The 24,300-nt window shown below is 41.4% G+C and overlaps 1 protein-coding gene across 2 annotated transcripts; it reads right to left on the bottom strand.

Moving 5' to 3' along the window:
• Positions 1-72: 72 nt before the first annotated feature.
• On the bottom strand, positions 73-24,188 carry Gbeta13F (guanine nucleotide-binding protein subunit beta-1). 2 transcript variants are annotated; one of them, XM_003702743.3, is made up of 7 exons: positions 23,734-24,188; positions 13,745-14,237; positions 11,444-11,589; positions 11,065-11,358; positions 10,610-10,811; positions 10,290-10,506; positions 73-10,002 (listed from the first exon to the last, which is right to left on the bottom strand). In XM_003702743.3, exons 2-7 carry the CDS (start codon positions 13,799-13,801, stop codon positions 9,896-9,898), a joined length of 1,023 nt encoding a protein of 340 aa, XP_003702791.1. In that variant the 5' UTR covers positions 13,802-14,237; positions 23,734-24,188; the 3' UTR covers positions 73-9,895. The 2 variants fall into 2 exon arrangements, with proteins under 2 accessions (XP_003702791.1, XP_076390691.1); XM_076534576.1 differs by lacking the exon at positions 23,734-24,188 and adding an exon at positions 15,889-16,449.
• Positions 24,189-24,300: the final 112 nt, after the last annotated feature.

Raw genomic sequence — 24,300 nt, forward strand, 5'->3', positions numbered from 1 at the left:
AATTCGCGAGATACTTGAAATTAAAAAGAAATTTCGCCTTTTAGACGAAAGATGGCAAAATAGAGTCGATAGTCTTCTACTACGTACACTTTATTTTTCATTTTCTTGTCCACACTCACATCAATTATATAATAATAGTAATGATGATGGCGGTGATCCGGTGAACCGTAATTAATAGTAAGAATAATTAATCCGTAATTATGCGTAATGACAATCGGCTGCTTGCAAACGAAACAACAGTCTCCGACGTTCTTACGTTCTCGTCGTTCCCGAGGACAAATCGGGCCACGAAAATCCACCCTTCGAATATCCCGTGTCCTCGCAAAAGCTTGGCAAAAAGCTCGTGATACTTTTATACGTATATATAGGATGATATCGGAATGGAATTTTTCTTCTCCCTTTTCTTTTATCGTAACGTTCTCGTCGAACCTTGTTTATTACACGTTCAACCGTTTTTTATATTTCCTTTCATCAAAGTTCGTCTCTTGTTTTCATTTTCTTCTATTATTTTTTTTCATTTCTATTCGACCATTTCCCTTTCCGTACGTTCAGCTCGTTTATTTTATATAATAATACACGCCAGACGAATGTCGTTCTCGCGTGTGCTCTTAAAAACTATCTTATACTGTTCTCTCTCTCTCTCTCTCTCGTTCTCTCTTTTTCTCTGGCTCATCGCAGGAAGTAAAGAAACGTACAGATACATTATACTTCACTGTTTCTATAATTATTACAATAATAGATTTATAAATTGTCCACTTTCCCTCTCCCATGCACACTAATTTCCCTGGCGTCCCTTTCACGCGACATCAAGCAAAACAAAAATCGAACATTCGCACACACGTTAGTCGCAGAGTTTTTCGTACACGATTATCACACGCTCACTCATTCGTTTGTTCCCTAATTTTAAGTTATCCTCTTGAACTATACCGACCATCGAGGAAATGGTCATCGACGATCAGAGTCGAATTAGAAATCGGCTATCAAAGGGAATGGATATCGTAAAGTTATTTTGAAATCGCCGACAATATTTTCATTGGTACATCATCGACAGACGTATCTACGTAGAAAATAAATTTTGAAAGCTGATCTTTCCGAGTGTTCTAAACATTGAACAGAATTGCACATAAATATAGTAAGTTACCCAAGGCAAATAACCGAATAGGAAATTACCACGTACAATGTAAATATAGATATATCGATGTAAAAACCGATGAATACAACGTAGTCGATAATGAAAGGATGAAAATATTGCTGGTGATTTCAGCATGAACTGGATATCGTTTCCATTCCAGCATCGATTCAAGGGATAAAAAAAAGACAGACAGAATCTCGTGATCGCCGATCAACACTTCCTTGGCCACATTTGTGTATACATACGTTTATCTCTTTGGATTTAAACCTTCGCTTATTATATCGTATCGTTATAGTGTCGGTTGCTCTGTTGCTTCCATCGCGGTTAATTAGTTTAATTGTTTAATGCATGACAGCCCTTACACGTTACGTTACAGAGAGAGAGTGTGTACCTTAACGACTAATGCTTGTAGTATTAAAAGGGGTTCAGGTTATCGAACAAAATCAAAAGAAAAATCTCAAAAGCTTGCCGCTATATTCTTCCTTTTCTATCTCATGCTCGATTTTATTCTCGCGATCCAGAAAGGTAAAATTAATCTGCTAACCGGAATTGTTCGAGTAAAATGAAACGATTCGCAAGAAGCAAGAGGTGCACCGAGCCTTTCGTCCAACACGTTCGTTGTGGACCGAGGGTGGTGCACGTATCGTAGCGTTAGCATTGCTCCGAATCGAGGATAGTTATTCGCTGCGCGAAAGAAATAAAATTGTCATCGACATTAACGGTTTCGAGTGACACGAATTCGAGTCGTACGCGTATCGCAAGATATTAACGCATCGTTTGTCGAACGATTAAAAGAAATAATATTAACCGAGTACAACGCGAATCCGCGTTTCGCGCAGATCGAAATCGATTAAAATTTAGTGACCACAATGAACGCGTCAACTCGTCTTACCGAGGACTATATTTTCAGACAAGTTTCACGCGTTTCTCCGGTTAACAGGTTAAAATGAAAAAGAAATATAAATAACAAAGTTTAGTCTATCAGGAACGCGAAAACTGTGTCGAATTTGCAATCATGTCTTTGGGAAGAAACGAATATCGGAAATCGATCGTCGGGTTGTGCTGGCAATAATGATTCGAACTCTGTTCGTTCGATCGCTTTTATCAGTCTTCTTTGATTCTAGTCCGAGAAAAATTAACGTCGATACCGTTGATTCTTCGCGTACTCTTGATCCCTGTTTTTTTTTTAGACGAGCGTGTTCGCGCGTTTTTATTGTGCAAAATTGTGTACGATTTTTCCCAAGTCGCCATTCTTCCGATTCCTAATCGCAACTTTCTCTCTTCGTGTTTCCTCTGGTGAACGTGTCTCGTCTTTGTACTACGATCCTTACTCTCTTTTTTTATGCTTTTTCTTTTTTTTTCTGTTTTCTTTTTTCTTTAAGGAGGATTGTCATCGTGCGTTGGTGTTATCGCGTGCGAAACATTCAACGAAATGTTCCGAAAAGAACTATAGTTTATCAAAACACGTAACGATAATATAAATGCTTCCCGAAAGATATGTCACGACATACTGTCGAATCACGCTCCAAATAGTAAATATACTTTTGCTAAATAGTAAATATATCTTTGTAAACAAAAAGGTAAAGATGCGTTCGAGAGCTTCCCGATGTGCAAACAGGTTATTAAAATAGAGCCATCATTGTTGCGGAAACATTTTAAAAAGAGTTTGTACTATGGTCCAAGGATGATCGAGAATCTGACAAATTTTACTACGATACTTTAAAATCGATGCTAAAAGCGACACGGATAAACTAATCGGAATGCACGAAACGAACGTTTCTATCTTTTACCTGGGAACTAACGGACAAATGAAAATAATACAGGAACATCGTGTGCGCAGGTGTTGCAATGATTTCACAGAATGATCAGCATGATTGCAAATTCGATCGAGTATGGGGGAAAAGTAAAGATCAGAGATTATTTCGCGGCTAAAAGTCGTCATAGACCCTCGAAAGAACATTCTTCCCACCGAATATTATCGATCACCGTAGAATCGATGAAAGACAGCTCAGATGACTTTCGATGAAGCTCGTCAGACGATTTCCAGAGAAAGGCAAATTTCGAAGATATCGTTTGCGTCGAGCGAAGCATTCAATATCGCAAAAATTTTAGAAATCTGCGTTTTCGCTAAAAATTCGTTTATAATTCAAATAAAACTACCCTTCCAAGAATCGAAGAACACGTTGTTCTCTCTGATAGACTCTCCATGTTCTTCGACCCTGTTTCGTGTCGCAATTATCTTGCGATTCGAAAATCGAAAGCAACCAATTGTTATTCCCTCAAGAGAGAAAGAGTCTAAAACGAAATTGTATAAAGTATATTTGTCGTAGAGCGCCTACGAGAACAGATACCGTGAACAATTATCATGAAAAACGTTATCTGGTAAACAGTGTTAAAATCTTAAGATAAACAATGTAAGACTATTCGCAACAGTATCGATAATAGAAACGGATCTTACTAATAGGACGCGTGAGCGATGCATATTTCCTGGCCTGTCGAATGCTTTTTCGCCTTCAAATTTAATATTCAGCCCTCGCTGACGAGGTTGTACGAGATCGTAGAAAAGTCGATTATATTCGATATTAAATTTGACGACGACGCACTTTCGTTTGACCATATCCATGAGAAACGCAAGAACCTCTAGTGGACGAGTTAACATCTTATCGATGGATAACGCTGTCCATAGTATGCGATTTCGTATTTAAAAGGAAGATGATTACCCGTTCATGGCAATGCAACCAAAGTTTAAATTACATTACACGCCGCGATAAACGGAAAAAACTGTAAAACGAATACAAATCGAAACAGAATAAATATATTTTACCAACAGAGTTTATAGGTACCATGAAAAAATGTATGAAATTGTAGAAAAGTTACGCAGGTTCCATCGATAGGATATTAATTATATCATCCATCTTGTATCGGGTGAAAATTTCAAGATATTTCCTCTGTGACTCTTTAGAATAGACAACGATCGATCGTGTATCATCGAAAATCATATTTCTTAAGAATTTCGTGATCCATTCTTCGAACACGAGTGTTCACGGATTTATGTACATCGTTTGTAATCGGCAAAATGCAACGTGTGTGTATACTTGTGTGCATGTATGTGTTTGGTGAATTAGAACGTTTGCGTGGTACGCGTGACAGAATCGAATAAAAAAAAGGAAGAAAGGAGAAAGAAAAAATTACAATTAAAAGAGGAATTTCGAGTGTTCGATGACTTCAGTCTCGCGTAGAAATCGCGCCGGCTTTCTATCGAACGCATTTTGGTCGATTCTACGCACGATTCTCCTTATTAAACGAGAAACGAGGTGTTTACAAAGGATACACACAGCTATGGCGACACCTAAAGTGTACACGAGAAACATTCATCAGGCGATATCTCCTGTTAACTGCAGAGTTCACTGAATAAACATACTACGTCGCACGTTCATTGTCTAACTCGATTAATGGGATAATTAATGGAGAGGGATTAGCGCGAATGCGTTTAGAGCACGTTCGATTATTAACCCTGGAATGACGCAGTTGGGTCACTTGTTTCAGCGGGGTGTTGCTTAGATCATCGAAAACTCAAATTTTTAAACGTACATTGCTAGAATAATATCTCTAAGTAAAATTGAAAGATTTAAAATTAAATTTAACACGATGAAAATACCGAGATATAAAAAATTACATTCGAAGCATAAAAACCTTGAAAACGAAAAGAAACTTAATTTAAAATTAGCTAAGACCCGGTTCCGCCGTTCGAGGGTTGAACATTAAACCATACGTCAGGTCGCGTTGACCCGCCTTCGTCGATCGAGAGTCAAAGAAGGCATCTTGCTCTCGAACCAACTTCTTTACGACGTCGTAAGATTTGTCCTTTCATACCGGATTCTCTTTTTTTATTCAAGTTCGTGGGAAGTATCCTGTCCGAAAGGATGTACCGGTGACAATGAAGACCGATGGAGACAAGGGTCTCTGTGTCCAGGAGAAATCTACGTCTTTTCCTTTGTTGTTTTTATCGGAGAAGGACAATAAGTTTTGTTTTGTTTTTTGAAGTAAGAGAATATTAATTATCGTTCCTTGGAGCTGGTGAGAAATCTACAACCCTTCTCGTCGTAACTGGAGAACAAGGATTGTTGTTTCTTCGAGTCCATGCGAAATCTATACCTTCTTCCTTGTTATTCGTAGAAGGAGAGTAAGGATTATTTCCCATTTAAATCCATGATAAAAGGTGTTTGTTGGGTTTTGGAGAAGAACAACATCGACTATCTTCCTTTCGTGTCCATGAGAAATCTACGCCATTTTTTTTTGTTTTGTTGCTGTTATTTGGAGAAGGATAACACGGTCTATCTTCCCTACGTTTTCTAAAGGACAATAAAAACGCGGGAATCGCGGATTTCGTGAAAGCAACGTTCACGAACGATGATACTCAAATGATAGCTAATCTAGCCGTCGATAATTTATTATTATTATTGTTGTTGTTGTTATTATTATCATTATATATATATCTGTATATGTATATATATATATTTTTCTTTTATATATAAAAAAGTGATGAAATCCTTGTAACTATCTATCATTTAACAACGAAGACGTACTTCTTTTCTGAGTTGTCTTTTGTAAGTTTCCGGATGAATGTACATACACATTTTCTCGAAGTTTTCGTCGTTCTGTTCTTCAGAGTTTTCCATTCTCGTTCTAGCGATTTCCATTTCGAGTGTTCGATTGTATAGAATACACGCGCGGATGTATTATCTATATCGTACTTTTATATTTGCTCGTAACTTAAAAGAGGCAGTATTCCTGATGGTTTTGCTCGTGATCCATCATCGAAAAAGATTTTACCAAAATGAGTCGCGTCGGCACGTCTTTCCTGTATTCTCTTCGTTTTCTTTTTCCTACGCCGTGCACGCGTTTCGCGTTGAAATAGGACCCAATAATATTTTCACGAGATCTTCTTCGTCAACGAGTACGCATCAAATAAACATACACGGGCCTCGGTGATAACGAAATCTTCAAATTTAGCGGTAAAAAATAACCAAAACTGCACCTTTCGTGTTTTTCCAAGTACTTTTATTCGTCTTATACTTTTACGATTTTTAGAAGAAAAAAAAATTAAAAATCGATACGTTACAACGGAATTGTTTAAAAAATCAGTTCCTGTACTCTTGTCCGCGGACAAAAGAATTATCGGAGAATAAAAGAAAGACAAGAAAATTAACGAAAAATAACAAAGTCCTCCAAGTTCCACATTTTTTTGTGGTCTTTCCTTGCGCGTGCCATTTACTATGACTAGAGACATAATAAATCGTTAATTTTGCATGCTATATTTCGTCGACAGTATGTATACGTATATATGTATATTTATATGTATATATATATATGTATATAATATATATTTTTTGTCATACTCGTACAAAGAATAAGAAACCATATTGTTTCGGTGGCTCGAGGCTTCGAAATACAAAAATGGAAAGCCGTCTTCGAGAAGCCACGAAATCGCGAAATATAAAAAGCGCAGATCCTCTGTTTCCTTTTTCCCAATTTTTTGTTTCTTTAACCCTTCTTCCTTCGTCTTGAATAACGTCCTAACGTTTTACGAGAAGGTAAATCTCTTGCCTAAATAATATTGCAGTAGACTTTTGCTATACTTTTTGCCACTTTCGGAAATTTTCCGTCAAAGTTACCGTACATGACAATATAACGAAAGTCTAATGTATAGTGTTTGTACTACGGTTAAATTTCAAGTTTGGTTCTAATTATAATTTGTGCAATTAAGGATTGTAAAATCCGATGTAAGTTGTTCGCAATCAATATAAGGCAAGAAGTTAAAGCTTTGTCTTGTAGAAAGAGATCATGAAAGATTTAACGATAAAATCGAAGGAAGATGGTTTTGTTTTTAAATTGGCGCAAAGAGATCATTTTTTTGTTTGTCTGCCTAACTGGTAAAAGATGTGGAGGCAAGTGTGATATAAGCGAGTGTAATAAAAAAAATTTGAATTGAAAAAGAAGAAAAATAAAAATAAAAATAAAGAATCGATGACAAACTTTCGTTTCTTGTTCATTCAGGTAAAACAACAAGGTCTTTTAGAAGGTTTCTCAGTTTACGTACTTGTTCTTGTAGGAAAACAACTGTTGCTTCACGCATTCCGGAAGCCACGCTTCTCGTTCATTCATTCGTTTCAAGTGCAGACTCGACAGTATTCAGAAACAATCCAATAAATATGCGTGAAATTTTCTTCAGGCCATCATAATGATCTCGCAACAGCTCTCTAATTATTCCGATATTATACACAACAACAACAGCAACAGCAACGGTGTCACTGAAAAAACAAAGAAGAATTTAATAGAAAAAAAGAAACGGAAAGACGTAAGCGTGGTAACCGGAAAGCGATAGGACCGTAATCCCGCGGTACTGAACAAGTGGATTCACCGTTATCTCCTTAGATACTTATATATTAAATATTAATAATTATAAATTACAATCATCATTAATAGTAATATTAAACATTATCATTAATATTATTACTTTAAATGCATACACAGTTTAAACACCTAACCTCTGTTTTCGACGAAAAGAGGAGCAATGTATAGGGGGAAGATGAAGAGAAACACAGGAAGTGACGGATGAAGATGAAGGACAGATTCTCGAAGGACAATAAAAAAAAGAACACGAAGTAACACGATGGATAACGTACAGATCATCTAGGAAAAAAAAGGAAAAGGGCGAGTGACGAGGATGAAAGAGAAAGAGAGAGTTTGGTCTCGCGGTCCGTAGCTTCGATCCGTGATTCTTTGGGTCCTATTTCAAAGGAACTTCTAAGACGACTTATCTCGTCGAGAACACTTGCATTCTTCGTACGTTCGAGGAGTGTTCGGTGCTGGACCGTTGTTAGAGAAAGACGTGGGACTCTGCTTTTGGCGAGAGTTAGGAGGAACTCTTCTCGGTCTCGCTGTTCTTTGATTTGTTTTTTATCTAGAGAGGAACTGGGAATAGAGGCTACAAACTAAACGATTACACGTTTACATTAAATAATTCCCTTCTTCCGTTTCGTACTTAAATGCTGGTCATTGAATTTGGGACTTGTTCGTGTTGTTGCCTTTGCTTCGTTAACTCTTATCGCTCGTTTCTTTTTATCTTTTCCTACAACGACGATCCTAATTTCGATGAAAGTTAACTTAAAAAGAGTATCATCAATTTGTTTGCCTTCTTCGGTAGGGTTTCTCGTTTTGATTGGCAAAATGTCCTTCCGCGCTTTCGAGACCTTACGTACATTCTTGCACTCTAACAATCTCCGTTTAGCTCGAACATTCACTCAACATCTCAAGGACAGAACCAAGAACGTAGAAAATGGCCTATATAGCAGTGATCTATACAAAATAAATAACGATAAATCTATATAAAAATTAAAGATATCAGTGCGAACGCGCCCGGTTATAGTCGCAAAAGACAATACGATATTCGCGCCAATTGTATCTTTATCCTTCACGCCTTTTTTCGAAACTAGTCTCCCTCTCGTTGGTAGAAGGGGATGCATGAAATTCGCGGCAAATTCGTGGAAATCGAAACGGAAAACAAACAATAGAAAATGAAAGAAAAACACGATAGAAGAAACGATGTTACTTGATACGTCGGGACTCGTGGGTAACCCATTATGTATTTAATGGCCTTTTGTTTGCGGTACACTTCGCGTTCCTGTGCAAATGTATGTATATGTAGTTTTCTCTATGTAATCGTATTTAATACACGTGCGTACGGTGTGCGTGTAGGTTTTTAATGCAATATGCGAGATTATCGTAACCTTGCCTGTTCGTCGACATATACACGATTCGTACAATAATACGTACTACATAATAGCTATTTCCATGATCGTGTTTGACTTTTGTGCCGTGCACGAGCGACCGTTTTCGTTCTTTCACCCGTTGTTGTGGTACATGCGCGACGCGCTACGTGCCGTGTAGAAGAACAAGAAAACGAGGAGGAAGAAAAAGAAGAATAAAAAGGAATAGATAGAAAAAGAAACACGTGTAAAATCAACCGCCGGAGCAGCCGTTTAATCGGCGCTTCATCGGCAGTGAACGCTCGGAACCTTCTTTGTTCGCAGGATACAACGCTTCCAATGACATCCGAGTTTCAACGCGTTTTTTCGTGGTCGATTCTGAACCTTCGAACTCGAGATCTTCGATGAGCTATCGATAGTTGTGCGACCGACAGCACGTGCTCGTCAAGTGATCCTTGAGACAAGGGGAGGAGAAAGAGGAAGTGCGTGTACGCGTGCACGAGGACCGGAGAGATTTTTGGCTTCGTCTCTGCCTTGGTGCTTCTCTCCGTTCTTTCTTTCGCCACGCTTCCTTTTCGCGTGTCGAGCAAACGATCTTAAACTCATGCTAGAAGCGCTGGTATTCGCGAGTAATTTTGTCGCCAACCTTGCCGCGACGCAAGGCTAAATCGACGCCGCGTCTTCGATAGTCCTTTTTACCACCACAACCCAAAACGTTCTTAAAGTCGCTGCTGCTGCTGCTGCTGTTACTTCCCAGGGTTATCTTGCTGTTCTTGCTCTGGTTGCTGCTGCTACCGATGTTGTTGCAATTATTTTCAGGTTGCCCAAACTTTCTGATCAAAGTCAACTTCGGCGAGGCTGAAGAGTAAGTAGCCTCCGTCGAGGATACGGACACGCCGACTTCGGTGGCTAAATGGTGGTACTTGATGCTTATACTGTATGCTGATTGGCTGCATTTGGTTCTTTGGAGGAACGTCTTGGGATGAACCCCAAGTTAGTTCCAAATACGAAGGAACGAGTCCCATGAACCCGTCGCTACCGCCATACCGTCTTCCGTCACTCCCAAGCAAGATACGCGATTATCGTGGCCAGCAAGAATTCCTGTAAATGACACACGAAACTCCTCCGTAAAATACTCCATGTTACTTCTCCTACTTTCAGCTTGTACGATTCAAAAAACAGCACTCTGAATCAATCTTCCCCACGAGATTACCAACAAATCCATGCGACGAAATGTTTTCAAAACCATGTGCGAACGTAACGAGAATTACCAAAAACCAAAGGTATAAAGAAATCAGAAAAAAAAACTAATGCCCGCGGAGAGAAGGCCTTAAAATAAAACTTCTCTTCTCTCCTGAAAAATGTGACTCCAAGAAACGTCTACGTACCAGCACGTTCAGCCCTCATAGAGTCCCATACGTTGCAGTTGAAATCGTCGTAACCGGCCAATAATAATCTGCCGCTCTTGCTGAACGCTACGCTGGTGATACCGCAAATAATATTGTCGTGACTGTACATCGCCAGCTCTTGGTCTGCCCTAATATCGAAGAGTCTGCACGTTGCGTCGTCCGAGCCCGTCGCAAAAGCGTATCCATTCGGGAAGAACTAAACAGTAAAAATAAAATGAGTACAACAGTCGAGTGCGATGAGTTCTGACCCATCTCCAAACTCAACAGAGAATATTTTAAGAAAACGATTGTGCTCTTACCGTGACAGCGTTTATATCGCTCTCATGACCAGGGAAGGTCTGCTTGCAGGTTCCTTCGCGAATATCCCACAACTTTGCGCTCGCATCGCATGCACCGGATACGAATGTGCGCGTGTCCGGTGCCAAGGATAGGGACATTACGTCGCCCGTGTGACCAATGAAGGAAGTACACTGTTGGCCAGTCTCTATATCCCACAGGGCACTGGTCAACAGTAAAATACACGGTACATTGTAACGTCCTGATACGCGCGCATTTGTAAACGAGATGCGATTACCGATTAAAGAAAGGGCGCCATAGGAACCAAGGATAAGGACAAGAAGGTGAGATATATTTTCATTCACGTCTAGCATTTTTCTAAATCGTAACAAGTTATAGTTTCAATTAGTACTCGAAAGGATCGAGTGTGCGGCCTGGAAGGAAGAAAAAAGAAAAGGTTAAATTAAACGATGCTTACCAAGTCATGTCCCCGGAACTGGTGACAATTTGGTTGTCGTCATAGAATCGACAGCACGACAAGTAACCAGTATGACCTGGTAGTTCTCTGCTAACTCTTACATTTCCTTCTCTAGTTTTCAGACTGTAGATGGAACAAATGTTGTCCAGGCCACCGCAGGCTACGTAACTACCTGATGGCGCGTACGCACAGGTCATCACCCATGAGGAGCGCAGAGGAATCGCGTGAACTTTATTGGTAGTGTAACTATCCCAAACGATCAGCTTTCCATCTTGCGACGCTGACACCAAGTTTCTATCGATCAAACGAAAGACGGACAGACTCGTTACTTGCTTATTTTTCTACGGTACATTTGGTAACATGTTTCTTGAGTATGTACCTTGAGTCACTGCCCCAATGCATCGCGTAAATCTTGGCCAAGTGACCGCGGAGCGTGCGTCTCGTGCGCATCTGTATCCGGCCAATGGCCTCCATGCCCGACGTGGCTTGAACCAACGTCGTGTCGCATGCTGCTTTCCTGGCATCCTGAGAAACAAAATTCAACATACGCATAAGATATCGAGTTTCGTTTCCCGCAAAAGAGAAAGAGCTAGTGTTTCAAGTTACTCGTTTGTCCTATTCGCGGGATAAAATAGAAAGCCGTATTTTCGTCGAACGTAATATCACGGAGGTGAAATTTTAAGGGGTTAACGAATTTCGCGTGAAAATTTCGCTCGAGCTCGTGAACCCCGTCTATGAAAGGTCAAGTGTCGCGTTCGAACGAAACAGCGAGACGAGGGGAATTTTAGAAATTACGGGAATTCGAGAAAAAAGAAACTTTTAATCCATCAGACATCGTTCGTAACCTTTCGAAATAAATTAAGCTTCAAATTAATCTTTTTTAAGTAGCATTTTGTAGTATCTGTTATTACTTATGAACGTTCAGGAAGAATAAAATATTACTCTTAGGCTCTGGGGGTCGCTGTTGGTATTGACAAGTATCTGATTTACAATCGTTTATGCCAAAATTGGTAATAAATGTTTCGGTTTAATAACCTAATGTTTCGAGAAAACATATGGAGGATCCAGGATATGTAAGTCCTTAGTGAAATTAAAAGTTGATAAAACAAACAGACCTACACGTGTAACGAGGATAAATTATTGAAACACTCGACGAGGGTATTTAAAAACGTTCATTCTATTTATCGCAACAACGACGTGTGTTACACAGTGCACGCCTGACGATGCGTGTAATTTCACGCACACACGAACGACAGAGAAAGAGAGAAACCGACAGCGAGAAGAAACAAGATAGGAAGCAAAAGAGAGACAGAGAGAAGAATGGTGGCGTATTGATCAGAGAGAAGCGACGGTTATGCCGCACCCTACCACCACCACACACACATACACACACCACACCACTACCACCCTTCGTTTCCACCACCATACACACAGTAGAATCCACCGATTGCCATCGACGAGGATTTTCCACCGACAAACAACTTCTAATTCGCGCCAACTCCTAACTACTCCGATCGACGAGAGATCGTCCAATGATTTTTCTGGCAATTCGTTTTATTACCAGCCGAATCGTTAGATTTTCGATGAATTTTACGAGCAGTACCGAGAAAGGGACGAAAAACGAAGCTACTCCGAAAATCGAACATTAAGGATCAACGGTGTTTGTCGCTTGGCCCAATTCTAAAAAGATTTGGACAAGATAAAGCAGGGACGATCTCTTTAATACTATTTTTAGAGGGATTCTCGCTGTCGTTGTATCGAATATCGACTTTTAAGGTTGGGGAAAAGAATTGAAGTTGATATAGCTGGGAATGTTTGAAAAACCTGTTCCATGTCAAAACGATACATCTTTATATTCTTTGTGAAAAAAAAATGTATTTTCAAAATTATAAATTTTTATTCTCTAAAAATGCACGATGGCAAACGTAGCTGAAAGGTATAAAATAAAATATTTTTCCTGTTTTTTGAGGAAGTACAAAAATATCAGATACATCGTCCGTCCTTCTCTTACAAAACATAACACGTTATCGATCAACAGATATCGACAAGATAGAAAAGTCGCCAAATAAAGAATAACAGAATGTATAATAAGCTTATTGTCTGCAATTTTATTACCACCTCCGCAACATCGGATATAGTAGAAAACGAAAAACAAAGAAAAAAATAAAAAAAATCGCTGACTCGTTAGAGAGAGAAAAGGGGTCGGTTGTTTAATGCCAAGTGGCACTTCGAGCCGAGTGACGCCCTAGACTTTTTTCTTTTCAGACAATGCACGCCGCTGTTGCATGTAGAACTGTTGCTTTGTCCTCGATGGTTCAGAGATTGTCGGTAAACAAAGAAAATGTACGAAGACGAGACTCGACTGTAGATTATTCTAACAACGGTTGCTCGAGTAACACCTAAAACTATAGGAAACGTTAAATTAACGCGAAACGGGTCGACGACTCAATGTCATCGTAACGCGTTATCGTGCACATGATTCTAGATAATTTACGCGGCAGGAAATTGTCGCGATAGAGAATCCTGTCCACCGACGATATCGAACAAACTGTGCCGAAGAAAACTTACATTTTATATTATATATCGATCGAGGCTATTATTTCGTTCAAGTATAACTAGAAGGGTTATTACACGCTACAGTAGTAGGTACAGAAATAGTTTAGAGAAATGATCAACTTACTCGAATGGCATTTTTCAAAGCGTCTGCCTCCTGACGAAGGGTTTCTAATTCGCTCATGATGCCTATTTTAGCGGCGTGCCGTGAACTCGGTGAAACGTTGAATAAACGAGAAGGAGGTGGTAGTCCACCCCTCGATGAAACCTAGAACGTGGTGTCCGAGGAATTGGTTAAATTCTATCTAATTTGTCCTTTCGGTCGAAGGCAGTCGGAGCCCAGTGTCACGCCGTCGATGCTTCTTTCGGTGAACGATGGAGCAGATCCTCGAGCTTCGCACCAGCAGGAACGGGAGGATAAGACGAAAGAAGAACGAGAAGAGGATGTCCGAATCTTCTTCTGCAGCGGGTACCACCAGTCTTTCCAAGTCTTTCTCTCTGATCTGTTGCTGTCACGGCTTCCGCTTCCGCCGCTACCACCGGAACCAGAGCCAGACCACCGCCGACTCTCCCGCCCCACGCGCCAGCTTCGACACCTCCTAACGAGACCGTTGCCACCCCTGTTAACAAAATTACCCAAAATTATTTCGTTATTTTTAATCTTCAACCCTTTCGTGCTTACAGCGGAACAACATCTGACACGTTTGTCTCTTCAGGGCGTGTATACACCTTTTCAGTAGCTGACCGTACATTATTCGGGGGCGTGGAAATACCTACGCATCGTTATGTCTAAACGTTTGCTCTTCGAAGGCGTATATGTACGATTTTGTAATTCGAGCGTCCACTCTTCGAGGACGTAAAAATATCAACACCCCTACGCCCGTCTATACGTCTATTCTTCGAGAGCGTGTATATCCGATCATCCAAAGAGTTAATCGTCAACGCGATAATTTTTCAAATCGGTGAGATCAGGGTAAAAATTTTAGAGGTTGCACGTATCATCTCTATTAACGCTTGTTTTCTACATCTCGCTGTTTTCTACGAACACCTGCGTCTGAGTAGAAACACATGCACGGTATATAATGTAACGTCTATTACATCTTTATTAATCTATTTTTACGCAAGCCTGTCACATTCGTTGACATATTTGTGTCACGGACAACGCGTTTCTTCGTTCGCGCGTCAACAAACCGTCATTAATCTTCCATCCACTGCTAGATAAGACGCGTACCGGTTTCAGTTTCTTTGAAAATTGCCTTATCAATTCTAGATTTGCCAATGTTTTATTAATTTCAAAAGAAAAAACGCGAACACGAATACCAGCTTGCGAATTTCGGAGTTAAAGCGTTATTTATGGCGATTATAAACGAGTCAAAAAAATGTCTGCCATACGGTGAACGGCAACTTGTAGTTCTATTCCGTGATTTCTAACCTAACGAGGCTTCTCTCTACAGGTTCGGCAGGTACTTCTTTTAGTAAGTTCATTTTTCAAGCTGCATCGGAATTTCGGTGGCAACGAGCGTCCTTCACCTCCAAAAGGTCTCGCAACCCGGGGAATCCGAGGGCTGTCGATCCAACGGAAGGTGTTCTCATTTTCCGGAACCAACTGTATCTCTCAGCGCATGAGCAAGCACCGCGATTTGCGGAGTGTAATACAAGGTGTCACACAAGCATGAATCACCGAAAAAGTGTAACAATATTTCAAAATGAAAGCAACGCGTATTTAAACTCTAGGTACTCGAACTTCGATCCTTTAACCCTAACTCCGCAAAACTATGCTAAGAGAACCAAGTCTCACAAACGACGAACCACTGTTAAATTTTTTGATAATACACGAACTTCTCGACACAAGTTACTTTCAATGAACACTACTAAATTTTTACGCTAATAATGTTAAAATTTGTAAGCAAAACCGACAAAGAATAGTATAAACAGTTCACACTTGCACAGCTTAAATAGCATTTTCTGACTGAGTAAAAAAGTTTGTCAAAAGATAGGCTATCAATACATTAATCCCCGAAGGGCAGAGTCATAAATTAATTAAACAGTATAAATATTGAAAAATAATTAAATTTAAACTCTGAATCATAAAGCGAACGAACGGGGATTCATCAGTACCATGAATTAAGTCTGACCTAATCGTACGTATCATATTTTAAAGTTATGGAAATTAAAAGCCGTAGCACATTCACCGGCACCGATTACGAATAAACTTGTTTCGAAAGAAGCTCGAAAGAGAACGAAATAGAGATAATTCTGTCTGCCGCTTACCCGGTCCGTCCACCTTCCACTCTTGTCAAAGCGTCATGAATCTCGAGCAAACATAACCTCTCCACGAGCAAGGTCCGTAGCGAGTACAGAGGGTAACGAGCTGCCTTCTTGAACCCGTGTTCCACCGCCAGATTGCGCGGTCGAGGAAACGCCAGCACAACCAGACGTTTTTCACGGAGAAAGCCGGAAGAAAAGCACTTTTCAAACGGCACGTACACGCACACGAGAACCGGTGAAATTTACGCACTGGTGCGGGCTCTTTTCCATGCCGTGTTCAGGGAACCGTGGAGAACCGACGACGAATCGATGAACGCTCGTCGTGGCTCGCCCCACTTGGCTCTCTTTTGCACCAACACCCTCTGCTACGTCTATCGTCTCTCTCTACCCTTCGTTATTCTACTACTTCTTCGTCCGTTACTCTCCACGCTCGACGAACTCGCGTATATACGCGTACACTGGTGCGCGCGCGCCACCACGAGACGATGTATCGGGTCAGGAAACACCTTCGGAATATGCGAACACCTTGAGACTTTACAGAGGACAAGGTGATCAGGAACACGGAAGAGAGTGTCGAGAATGGACAGAACCTTGGTTACGATTTCGAACCACACCCAGGGAGGACGTGGTTTCGAGAGAACACCGGCTAGGAGAGAAGAGAAGGGATGAAAGCGACGCTGGCGCCACGGCGCCCGCGTACCGGCTCGCTGCCGGCGTCCTCGCGAACCATTCTAGGGCTCGAACCCAAGAAATAGGGGAAAAATGCAACGTGCTATGATTTTCGCTGAAAATCTCCAACCTCGTTACACTATTTTGGCGACCGTTCAAAACAGAGTATAACAAGACACGACGATGTGGTCGAATCGTAACTCAGACCCTTAGAAACCGATATCAAGGGATATGCAACACTCGCAACATCGTACTTTCACTTCCAAAGAATTTATGACTTCGCTACATCATGGCTGCGATCACCGTTGCTTATTTTAATGATCTTGACATACTATAACCGTATTTGGTAATCATTAATGATTAGCGTTAATTATTTTCTTTCTATCGTCCATCGCTGTGTAGGGTTAATAAGGAGGGAGAAGCAATTAGGAACAGCTACTCCCATCGAAAACGTTTCAGCTGCCTACTCGCGCAACACGTAATGAATATTTTGATAGCACCGAGATAGGGTACAGTCGATACGATCGAAAATTGGATGTACCGGCTCGGTTTCGTTTCGTTTTGTCGGCTCGGAAAGTTCCCATCTAGTCGAGTCGGTAGATTATACGGAAATATCCGCAGGTTAGGTTAAGATTTAGTTAATCCAACACAGAACGTCTAACTGGATATCTATTTCTAGACTGACCCATTTCTATTGGACATTTTTACGTCCATGTCATGTTCGTCTTCGTTATTCGCATGTTACAGATAATATCAAACGTTATCTATAATTCGACGTATCAAAGGCAACTGTAGCACGTGAAGTGCTACAAAATTCTATTAAACTTCGCGAGAGTGGCACAAAGTATCGACCATAGGCGAAACGCTTAATAATTCTTAAGAAACGAAAACGTGTTGCAAATTTCAAACCTTAACGATCTTTCGAAATAACGTTATACCACGAGTTACGGCGTTCCTCGACTAAGATCGCGCGTTGTCGAGCGATGTATCATCGCTTTAATAAACCTCAATGATAATCGTTCAAAAGATCCGAAGAACACGCGATTAATGAAGTAGAACGTCTTCGTTAAACTCAACATAGAAAATCTGCTGACTCGACCGTGTTCGACCTACATCCCATTTATCAGTCTTATCAAGGGAGAATTCAGAGAAACGCTTCCCGGCATGCAGTATGATGCTCGATCGAATATGAAGCGCAATTACTTTCTACTTGTTGTCGCAACCACTTGGAAAAATAATAATTCAGCTGTCGGTAATCGATGGCAAAATCGATTTAAGCGCGAATCCGTTGCTCCCGTTATTTCAAAAGCGTTCAAGGACGGAAAGAGAGTTTGGACGCGCGTAACAGAAGACTCTTCTATCATTCGGGATCCCCTAGATCTTCCTACACGCGTTCCCGGATGCACGAATGGGAGCAACAGTTGAACCACGCGGGTCAACGTCCAATACGATCTCTCCCTCTCTCGCTCTCTGCCCATCTGCTGGCTGTATATAACCACGAGGCTGCCAAGTACCTCACACCAAGTGTGCACTTCGACCAAGTCCCTGGCTCGACCCAACGGTCTTTAGAATGCCGAGAAAGAATGGGAGATGCCGCGAAAGCTCTATCTAACATTCAACTCGTCTACGGTTGCCGGACGCTCGTTGCACCTGCCAACACTCCGTTCCGATCACCGGCCAGCTGCACTTTTCTCTGCAACCTGCTGTTTACTCTGTTCCTCGTGTTTCGATGCCATTTTTCTGCAAAACCGTTCGTCCACGGACGATCACGGAGTGTCTACTTGTTGATATTTCAACCCTTATCGCGCGTATGTCACCTTTCGCCCGATAAGACTCAACTATTTCCATCGTAGACATATGTCACGTGAATAGGAACAAGACCGAATAGATTGTAACGTACTCGTTAGCAGAGCCAACACGTTTTCGTGCGCCACAAATCGACAAATTTATTAATTGTACGCAATCATTTTTATCGAACTTTATGTTTGAAATCGATACGGTACGAGCGCTGCTTTGCGAAACTTTCGTGACAGTAAATCACGTCGAACTTCCTACTTCATGTTTCCACTCCATTTCGAAATGTTAACTTCGACATCGGAGCGTTTCGCTATAAATTTTCTGCGAATTTTACCGAGTTTTAGTAATTGCATTACCGACTCCTTACGCTGGATTTTCGCGGAAAGTTATTTCCGTACCGTCAACCTTTTGCTTTACAATTTCCCACATTCGCTTTTAACTTTTTAACGAAACGTTTATGGTCTACTTTCGCGTACGCCCGAGAGGTTTTCTCTTTTGCAAAGAAAAAGCCGGAATACCCTGTAGGTTACAGAGTAGATAAGAACACGTATTCCATTGTCCCCGAGATTGAGTTCGTTATACGGTGAACAGCGATGAAACGGATACTAACGACATTAATTATAAACAATTCTTAAATAAAGGGACTTCGTTAACCGCGTACAGGTCCCGTCTATAAAATGATATTGTGGTATTACAGCTGATGACTGCAATTCACATCGGCACGACCCAGTTTTCAAACGCGTACAATCGAGGAAGATCTGTTCGCGTTAAGCAGAAACGTGTCCTGTCTTTGCGCTACTAAGCAGCTCGTCAATTTGAAAAATGAGAGACACGAAACGCGAAATCGAGAGAACGCGTATGTTCTGTCGTTTGTCGGACACGATTTCGTCACGGGTTACATTGTTATGCATTCGGGAGGAAACACTTTACGCGCGAGTCGCCGACTTTTGGCACGGAATCTCTGAGAATAGTACCAGCACAAAGAACACGCCCGTTTAAAATAAACTGTGACGCAAACCGATCGATCTATCAATCAATCTGTAAACCGCATCGCGAACAAAAACACTTGTTCGTTTTGTCTCGGCGACGTTTCCCTTTAATAGCGTCCACAGACACCGACTGTCTTCTCTAATGCGACCGCTGTAACACCGCGTCAACGTTTAAACGTTTCGTCTACTTTTCCTCGTACATGTAAGTACATATATCCGGTGAAGTATAATCGTCGATATTTCCCTCCGAAAATAGAAAATCATTCGATTGCTGTAAACTCATGAACAATTCAGCGCCACGTTAATTTACCAACACCTTCTCAACCTCGACGGCACAGGTCGATTCTTCTTGTAACGTACAATTAGCGATAGCTACGAGTAACTCTCGAGTTGATCGAAATAGCGATGGATAGACCAAACCTGTCGCGAAACTCGTGGCTACAACTGGCGTGTATTTTCGAGTAACTTGAAAATGTAACGCGTGTCAATCCCATCGCTCTCGCGGTATTAGCATGGAAGGTGTAAAGCTTGGATCGACTCCAATAAAAAAGAAAAGAAATCACTCTTGAAGCTAGCAATCGTTCGTCTTCAGGATATCTTACTAGTAGGGGAGGAAGGGATATTAGTTGGAGGGGTTACCGGGTTCGATCGATGCTTTCTCTTAAAGAAAATACTGTTCTAAATCTGTGTGCGTGTATAGCGATCTCTACACACGAAACGTAAGCAAGTATACGCGTAGAGAAGAGATCGAGTCGATCCCTGGGGTTGAAACACGACCGCGGGGTAACGAGTTACCTAAAATTCGTACATTCTCCGTAGTTTATAGAGTACAGAACGATGAAACACTGGAAGGGAGGAACGAGTAGGGTTGAAGAAACTCGTCGCAAGATGGAAAGAGACGGGAGATAGGTTGCGGAGAAGTGACGGCAGGTGAATGACGTCAGAAGGCGTACCATGACGTCAGAAGGTAACCTGAATTTTGGACCACTGATATTCCGGATTTTTCCTATCTTATGACGAGCTTCATAAATATTTCATTTCGTTCGAAAGTCAAATCTACCGTACGCGCTGTCTTGTTATTTGACTTATCTCGTTATTGGCGCAGTGTGACGAAACACAAATTCGTTTAAAAATCAACGAAATAAATAACGAGTCCTTTCAAAAATGTTGACTCTATAAACAAATTCACAGGATGCGAAATAACGATGGTATCCTATTAGCGTAACACTACTACGAAAAAGAATTAGGAAGCGAGAAAATTGTTTACTTTGAGTGTTCAACGGCACAAACGGTACATCGGGTGTACGCAGAGACGTGTTAAGAAATTAAGCCGTAAATAGATGGTTTCGCTATTTTTACGAATCACAGTGACGTCAGAAGAAAGAAGGGAGAGAGGCAAGCATTCGAATGTTTGGATTATCTCAGAATCCAGAAGACTCGTGGACCGGTTTAAACGGAGCTAGATTCTTGCAAAGATCGGTGCTTTGCTAATCCTTTTATCATCGCGATATTATCAATTTCGCTTCTCTCGAAAGTACTTCAGAGTCGATAGACAAAATATTATCTCGATTAGAAGTGCTTCGCTATGAGAAATGTCAAGTAAGACGCACAAGATGCGTCGATTCATAACAAATCGACATCAACAACCCTTTTGCTGTTCGGTCGTTTTCTAGCGGCTCGTTCATCGAACCGGTAGAAAAAGAGACAAAGAGGGGAACGTGTAACAGGACGTGACCCCATAAGAGGAAGGGGAGGGTTGGAGGGTGACAGGAAGGAAGGAAGGAAGGGAACAACAGGGGTTTACCACTGCTACACGTCATTGGCATTACTTTCGTACTGGCTAAAGTACTCGACGACCTACTAACCGTCCTACGAAACACGATCATTAGACATCGTCCGAAAGACCCGTTCCATTATCGGAAACCGCACTCTTATCACTGCGATTGTCTTATTCTTTTCCTACTAGAAATGGACTTTCAAACGTTTTCTCTCGTTCAAACTGTGTCGATACGACTCGTGACAAAACACGTGGCGATATTTCGCGTGATAATTCGGTGGCCGACACTACAACGTGACATCTTCCAGATTGCCAATTAAAAAGGTACATCGAATACTTTTTAATAGGACATTCGTTAACTAATCACGTTTCGAGCGTACCAATCGATATCGTAACTCGAACGATTGAGATTTTATTCGGAGTAATTGGTCACAAACTCGGTGCGTACATGCATCGATATCGATTGTAAATGTTTACGTATCGTCATCGTTGATTTCGCGGTTTATCAGCTGGATCTGTGAGTCACTTGCAGCTCGAACGAAATCGATTTCTACTCAATGAAAAGAGCGCTGAGAACCGATAACAGATATTATCATAGTCGCGTCTCTCTCTTCCTAGCGAAACGTTGTCAATTGAGTAAAAGACACACCACTTGTGTCTTCTGGATTCCAACGACTTTATACTTCGAACCAATTAAAGACAATTAAGACAGCTGCTGTTGCTGCAATTGGTCAGCCAATAGAGAGACACCGACTATCGCGTACTCCAGCGTACATCTTTTTTTTTTTATACTTTAGTACACATTAGAAGCAACGAGTTAAATTTCATGCAGAAATTTTGTCTCTGTTTCCTGTGGAATTATCGAAACAATAATATTTTGCGTTCGGTTACGAGTGAAAATGTTTACATTTTCCTTTATCGCGCGGAACCGCGTCATACGAAAAATACTGAAACTGTTGAAAAGATAACAATGTTAATTTTGTACCGATATCGATTTTATCTGCAGCTTCAGACTAATTAGACAAACGATACGATCGAAAAATGCTAGATCTAGCGTTAGCACTGGAAATAAAACGTTTCCATGCTTAATATCGTAAGATTCAAGGTCGTCGAGTTATTGAGCTTTTCTTTATCGTCTATTTCTTCGATGTGATTCACTGGCAATATAAATAACGTAATGTAAACACATCACGCGTGAAAGTACAGCGAAATACTAAAGAAACCGAAGAAAAGTTTATCTAATCTTTGGTAAATCCTCTGTTAACGACTTATCGGTGAAAATGTGGATCTAAATGGACTCGACGCTGACCTCCGAGACAAGAATTAACCCTCGTTCACTGTTCAGGTTCAATTGACTCGGAATGGAAATCCAATATTTAATACTAATTTGTTCGTAAACCGTTCCGTTACTGTAAAATCTCTCGATATTTATCGAACCAACTCGAGGAATTAAAATATCGGTGGACGCTACTGATTAAAAAATTAAACGGTGCATAAAGGTTAATCGTTGTTCGACGATTTATCGGACGGCTAATGTTTAGCCTCGGGCAATAATTAGAAAAGCCGAACGGATGATGAAAGTGTCATATTTTCGGAGAACACGTGTACACCGACGTACAAAGGCAGCGTCGCGTGGTATTTTTATCCCATGTATTCGCGTTTTTGCAAAAACCTAGCCTCGTGTTCTCGATTACAATGCCGGTTGTACCGTAGCAAATTTTCAACGATGATTATGCAACCACCCTACTTTTTATCACTCTCGTGTCATCCGATCGGAATTCACGCCAACTAATGTGTACTTTAAACTTGAAACGTCAACATCGTCCATTTAAATCGACCAATTTTCGCGCCATACCTGTACCGCGTATCCGTGACGACATTAGACATAAAAAAGTCATTTTACTTAATTTTCTTCGGTACAAAGATACAGAATGGAAATCGTGACAATCGTTATCAGCGGAGCTCTCAAAACAAAGAATTAAAAGTACGAGATAAGATTCAAACGCGGCCGACGTACACGTTCATAATAAATACGAGACGCAGGCGTGCATTAATAGATAATGAAATACCGTGGCTCGTAATACTGCGTGAATTAGTGGTTATTGATCTCCTATGTAAATTTGCGGCAATCTCAGATATCCCTCGGCAAGCAAAAGCTTTTTTCTTCGACGTCAATAATCACGTAGCATATAACCCGTTAAGTTCCACGATCAACGACATTCGTTCCAGTACGCGTCGTGGAAATTCTTGAACGTGGAAAGTACGGTTTAACGTAGCAGGAAGAATGTCGTTATCGCGTGAACCGGCACTGACTCACGGTCGCCAAAGTCGACGATTCTAAATAGTATCGTTATAAATTCTAGTTTCCCATCGAAGGGGATTTTCAACGATTTAAAACGGCACGAAAGGAGACACGGTGGGAAAGGCAGTCGATATTAAAATAACCGCGATGACGGAACAGGAAAATTTGACAGTGTAGCCTAGGCGGCCGCCATATTGGCTACTCGTATCGAATCGAAGGGCTAGTCAGGGCCGTTCGTCGTAACGGCGTTCGAGGCACGAACGAATAACAGAATCGCGAATTATCGCGAAAAAAAAAATGTCGGTTGAGCGTACCTGGAGCTCCCTAACGGAGCTACGATCGTCGAAATTCCCGGCCTCTCGCGAACAGCTCCTCTCTCTCGCTCTCTCTCTCCCTCCTGCTGCGGCGGGCCTTTTTCCTAGCCTCGATTTCTCACATCGATGACTGTGCACTTTCCTTTTCACACCTCTGTCCCGAACAACGTCTCGACACGCCACGGAAGCACTGGACAATGACGCTCGAACGACCGGGACGAGTCTGTTCCACCACGAGAGTATTCCGCGACACTACCGTGACCGCCACTCAGTTTAAGGTTATAACCCGTCACTATTCGAATTTCGATCGACGAACGCGAACGCGAACTGTATCGACTATTCGAACTGGTTAAACGACTCGAACAATTGTTTTCATGAATACAAAAACTGTACGGAGCGAGCGGAGCTGCTGTTGCTGATACTGCTGCTGCTGCTGCTTCACGGCTCTGGCGGGCGGCAGGGCGGGGCTCCGTGCTTCGAGTCCCGTAGACCCCGTCGTACGTCCCGAACTCGCCGGTCGACGAAGACGCACGAATCGCTGACAGCGCCCTATTCGGCTACGATCGC

This window comes from Megachile rotundata, chromosome 8 (assembly GCF_050947335.1).
Source record: "Megachile rotundata isolate GNS110a chromosome 8, iyMegRotu1, whole genome shotgun sequence".
Taxonomy (NCBI): domain Eukaryota; kingdom Metazoa; phylum Arthropoda; class Insecta; order Hymenoptera; family Megachilidae; genus Megachile; species Megachile rotundata.

What these genes read in the sequence shown, in the direction of transcription:
- Gbeta13F (XM_003702743.3), bottom strand. Translation starts at nt 13,801, where the DNA reads ATGAGCGAATTAGAAACCCTTCGTCAGGAGGCAGACGCTTTGAAAAAT. An exon ending in AGTTCCGGGGACATGACTTG is followed by an intron (nt 10,812 to 11,064) that starts GTAAGCATCGTT and finishes ACTGTTGACCAG; the next exon opens with TGCCCTGTGGGATATAGAGA. An exon ending in TATGAGGGCTGAACGTGCTG is followed by an intron (nt 10,003 to 10,289) that starts GTACGTAGACGT and finishes TGTCATTTACAG; the next exon opens with GAATTCTTGCTGGCCACGAT.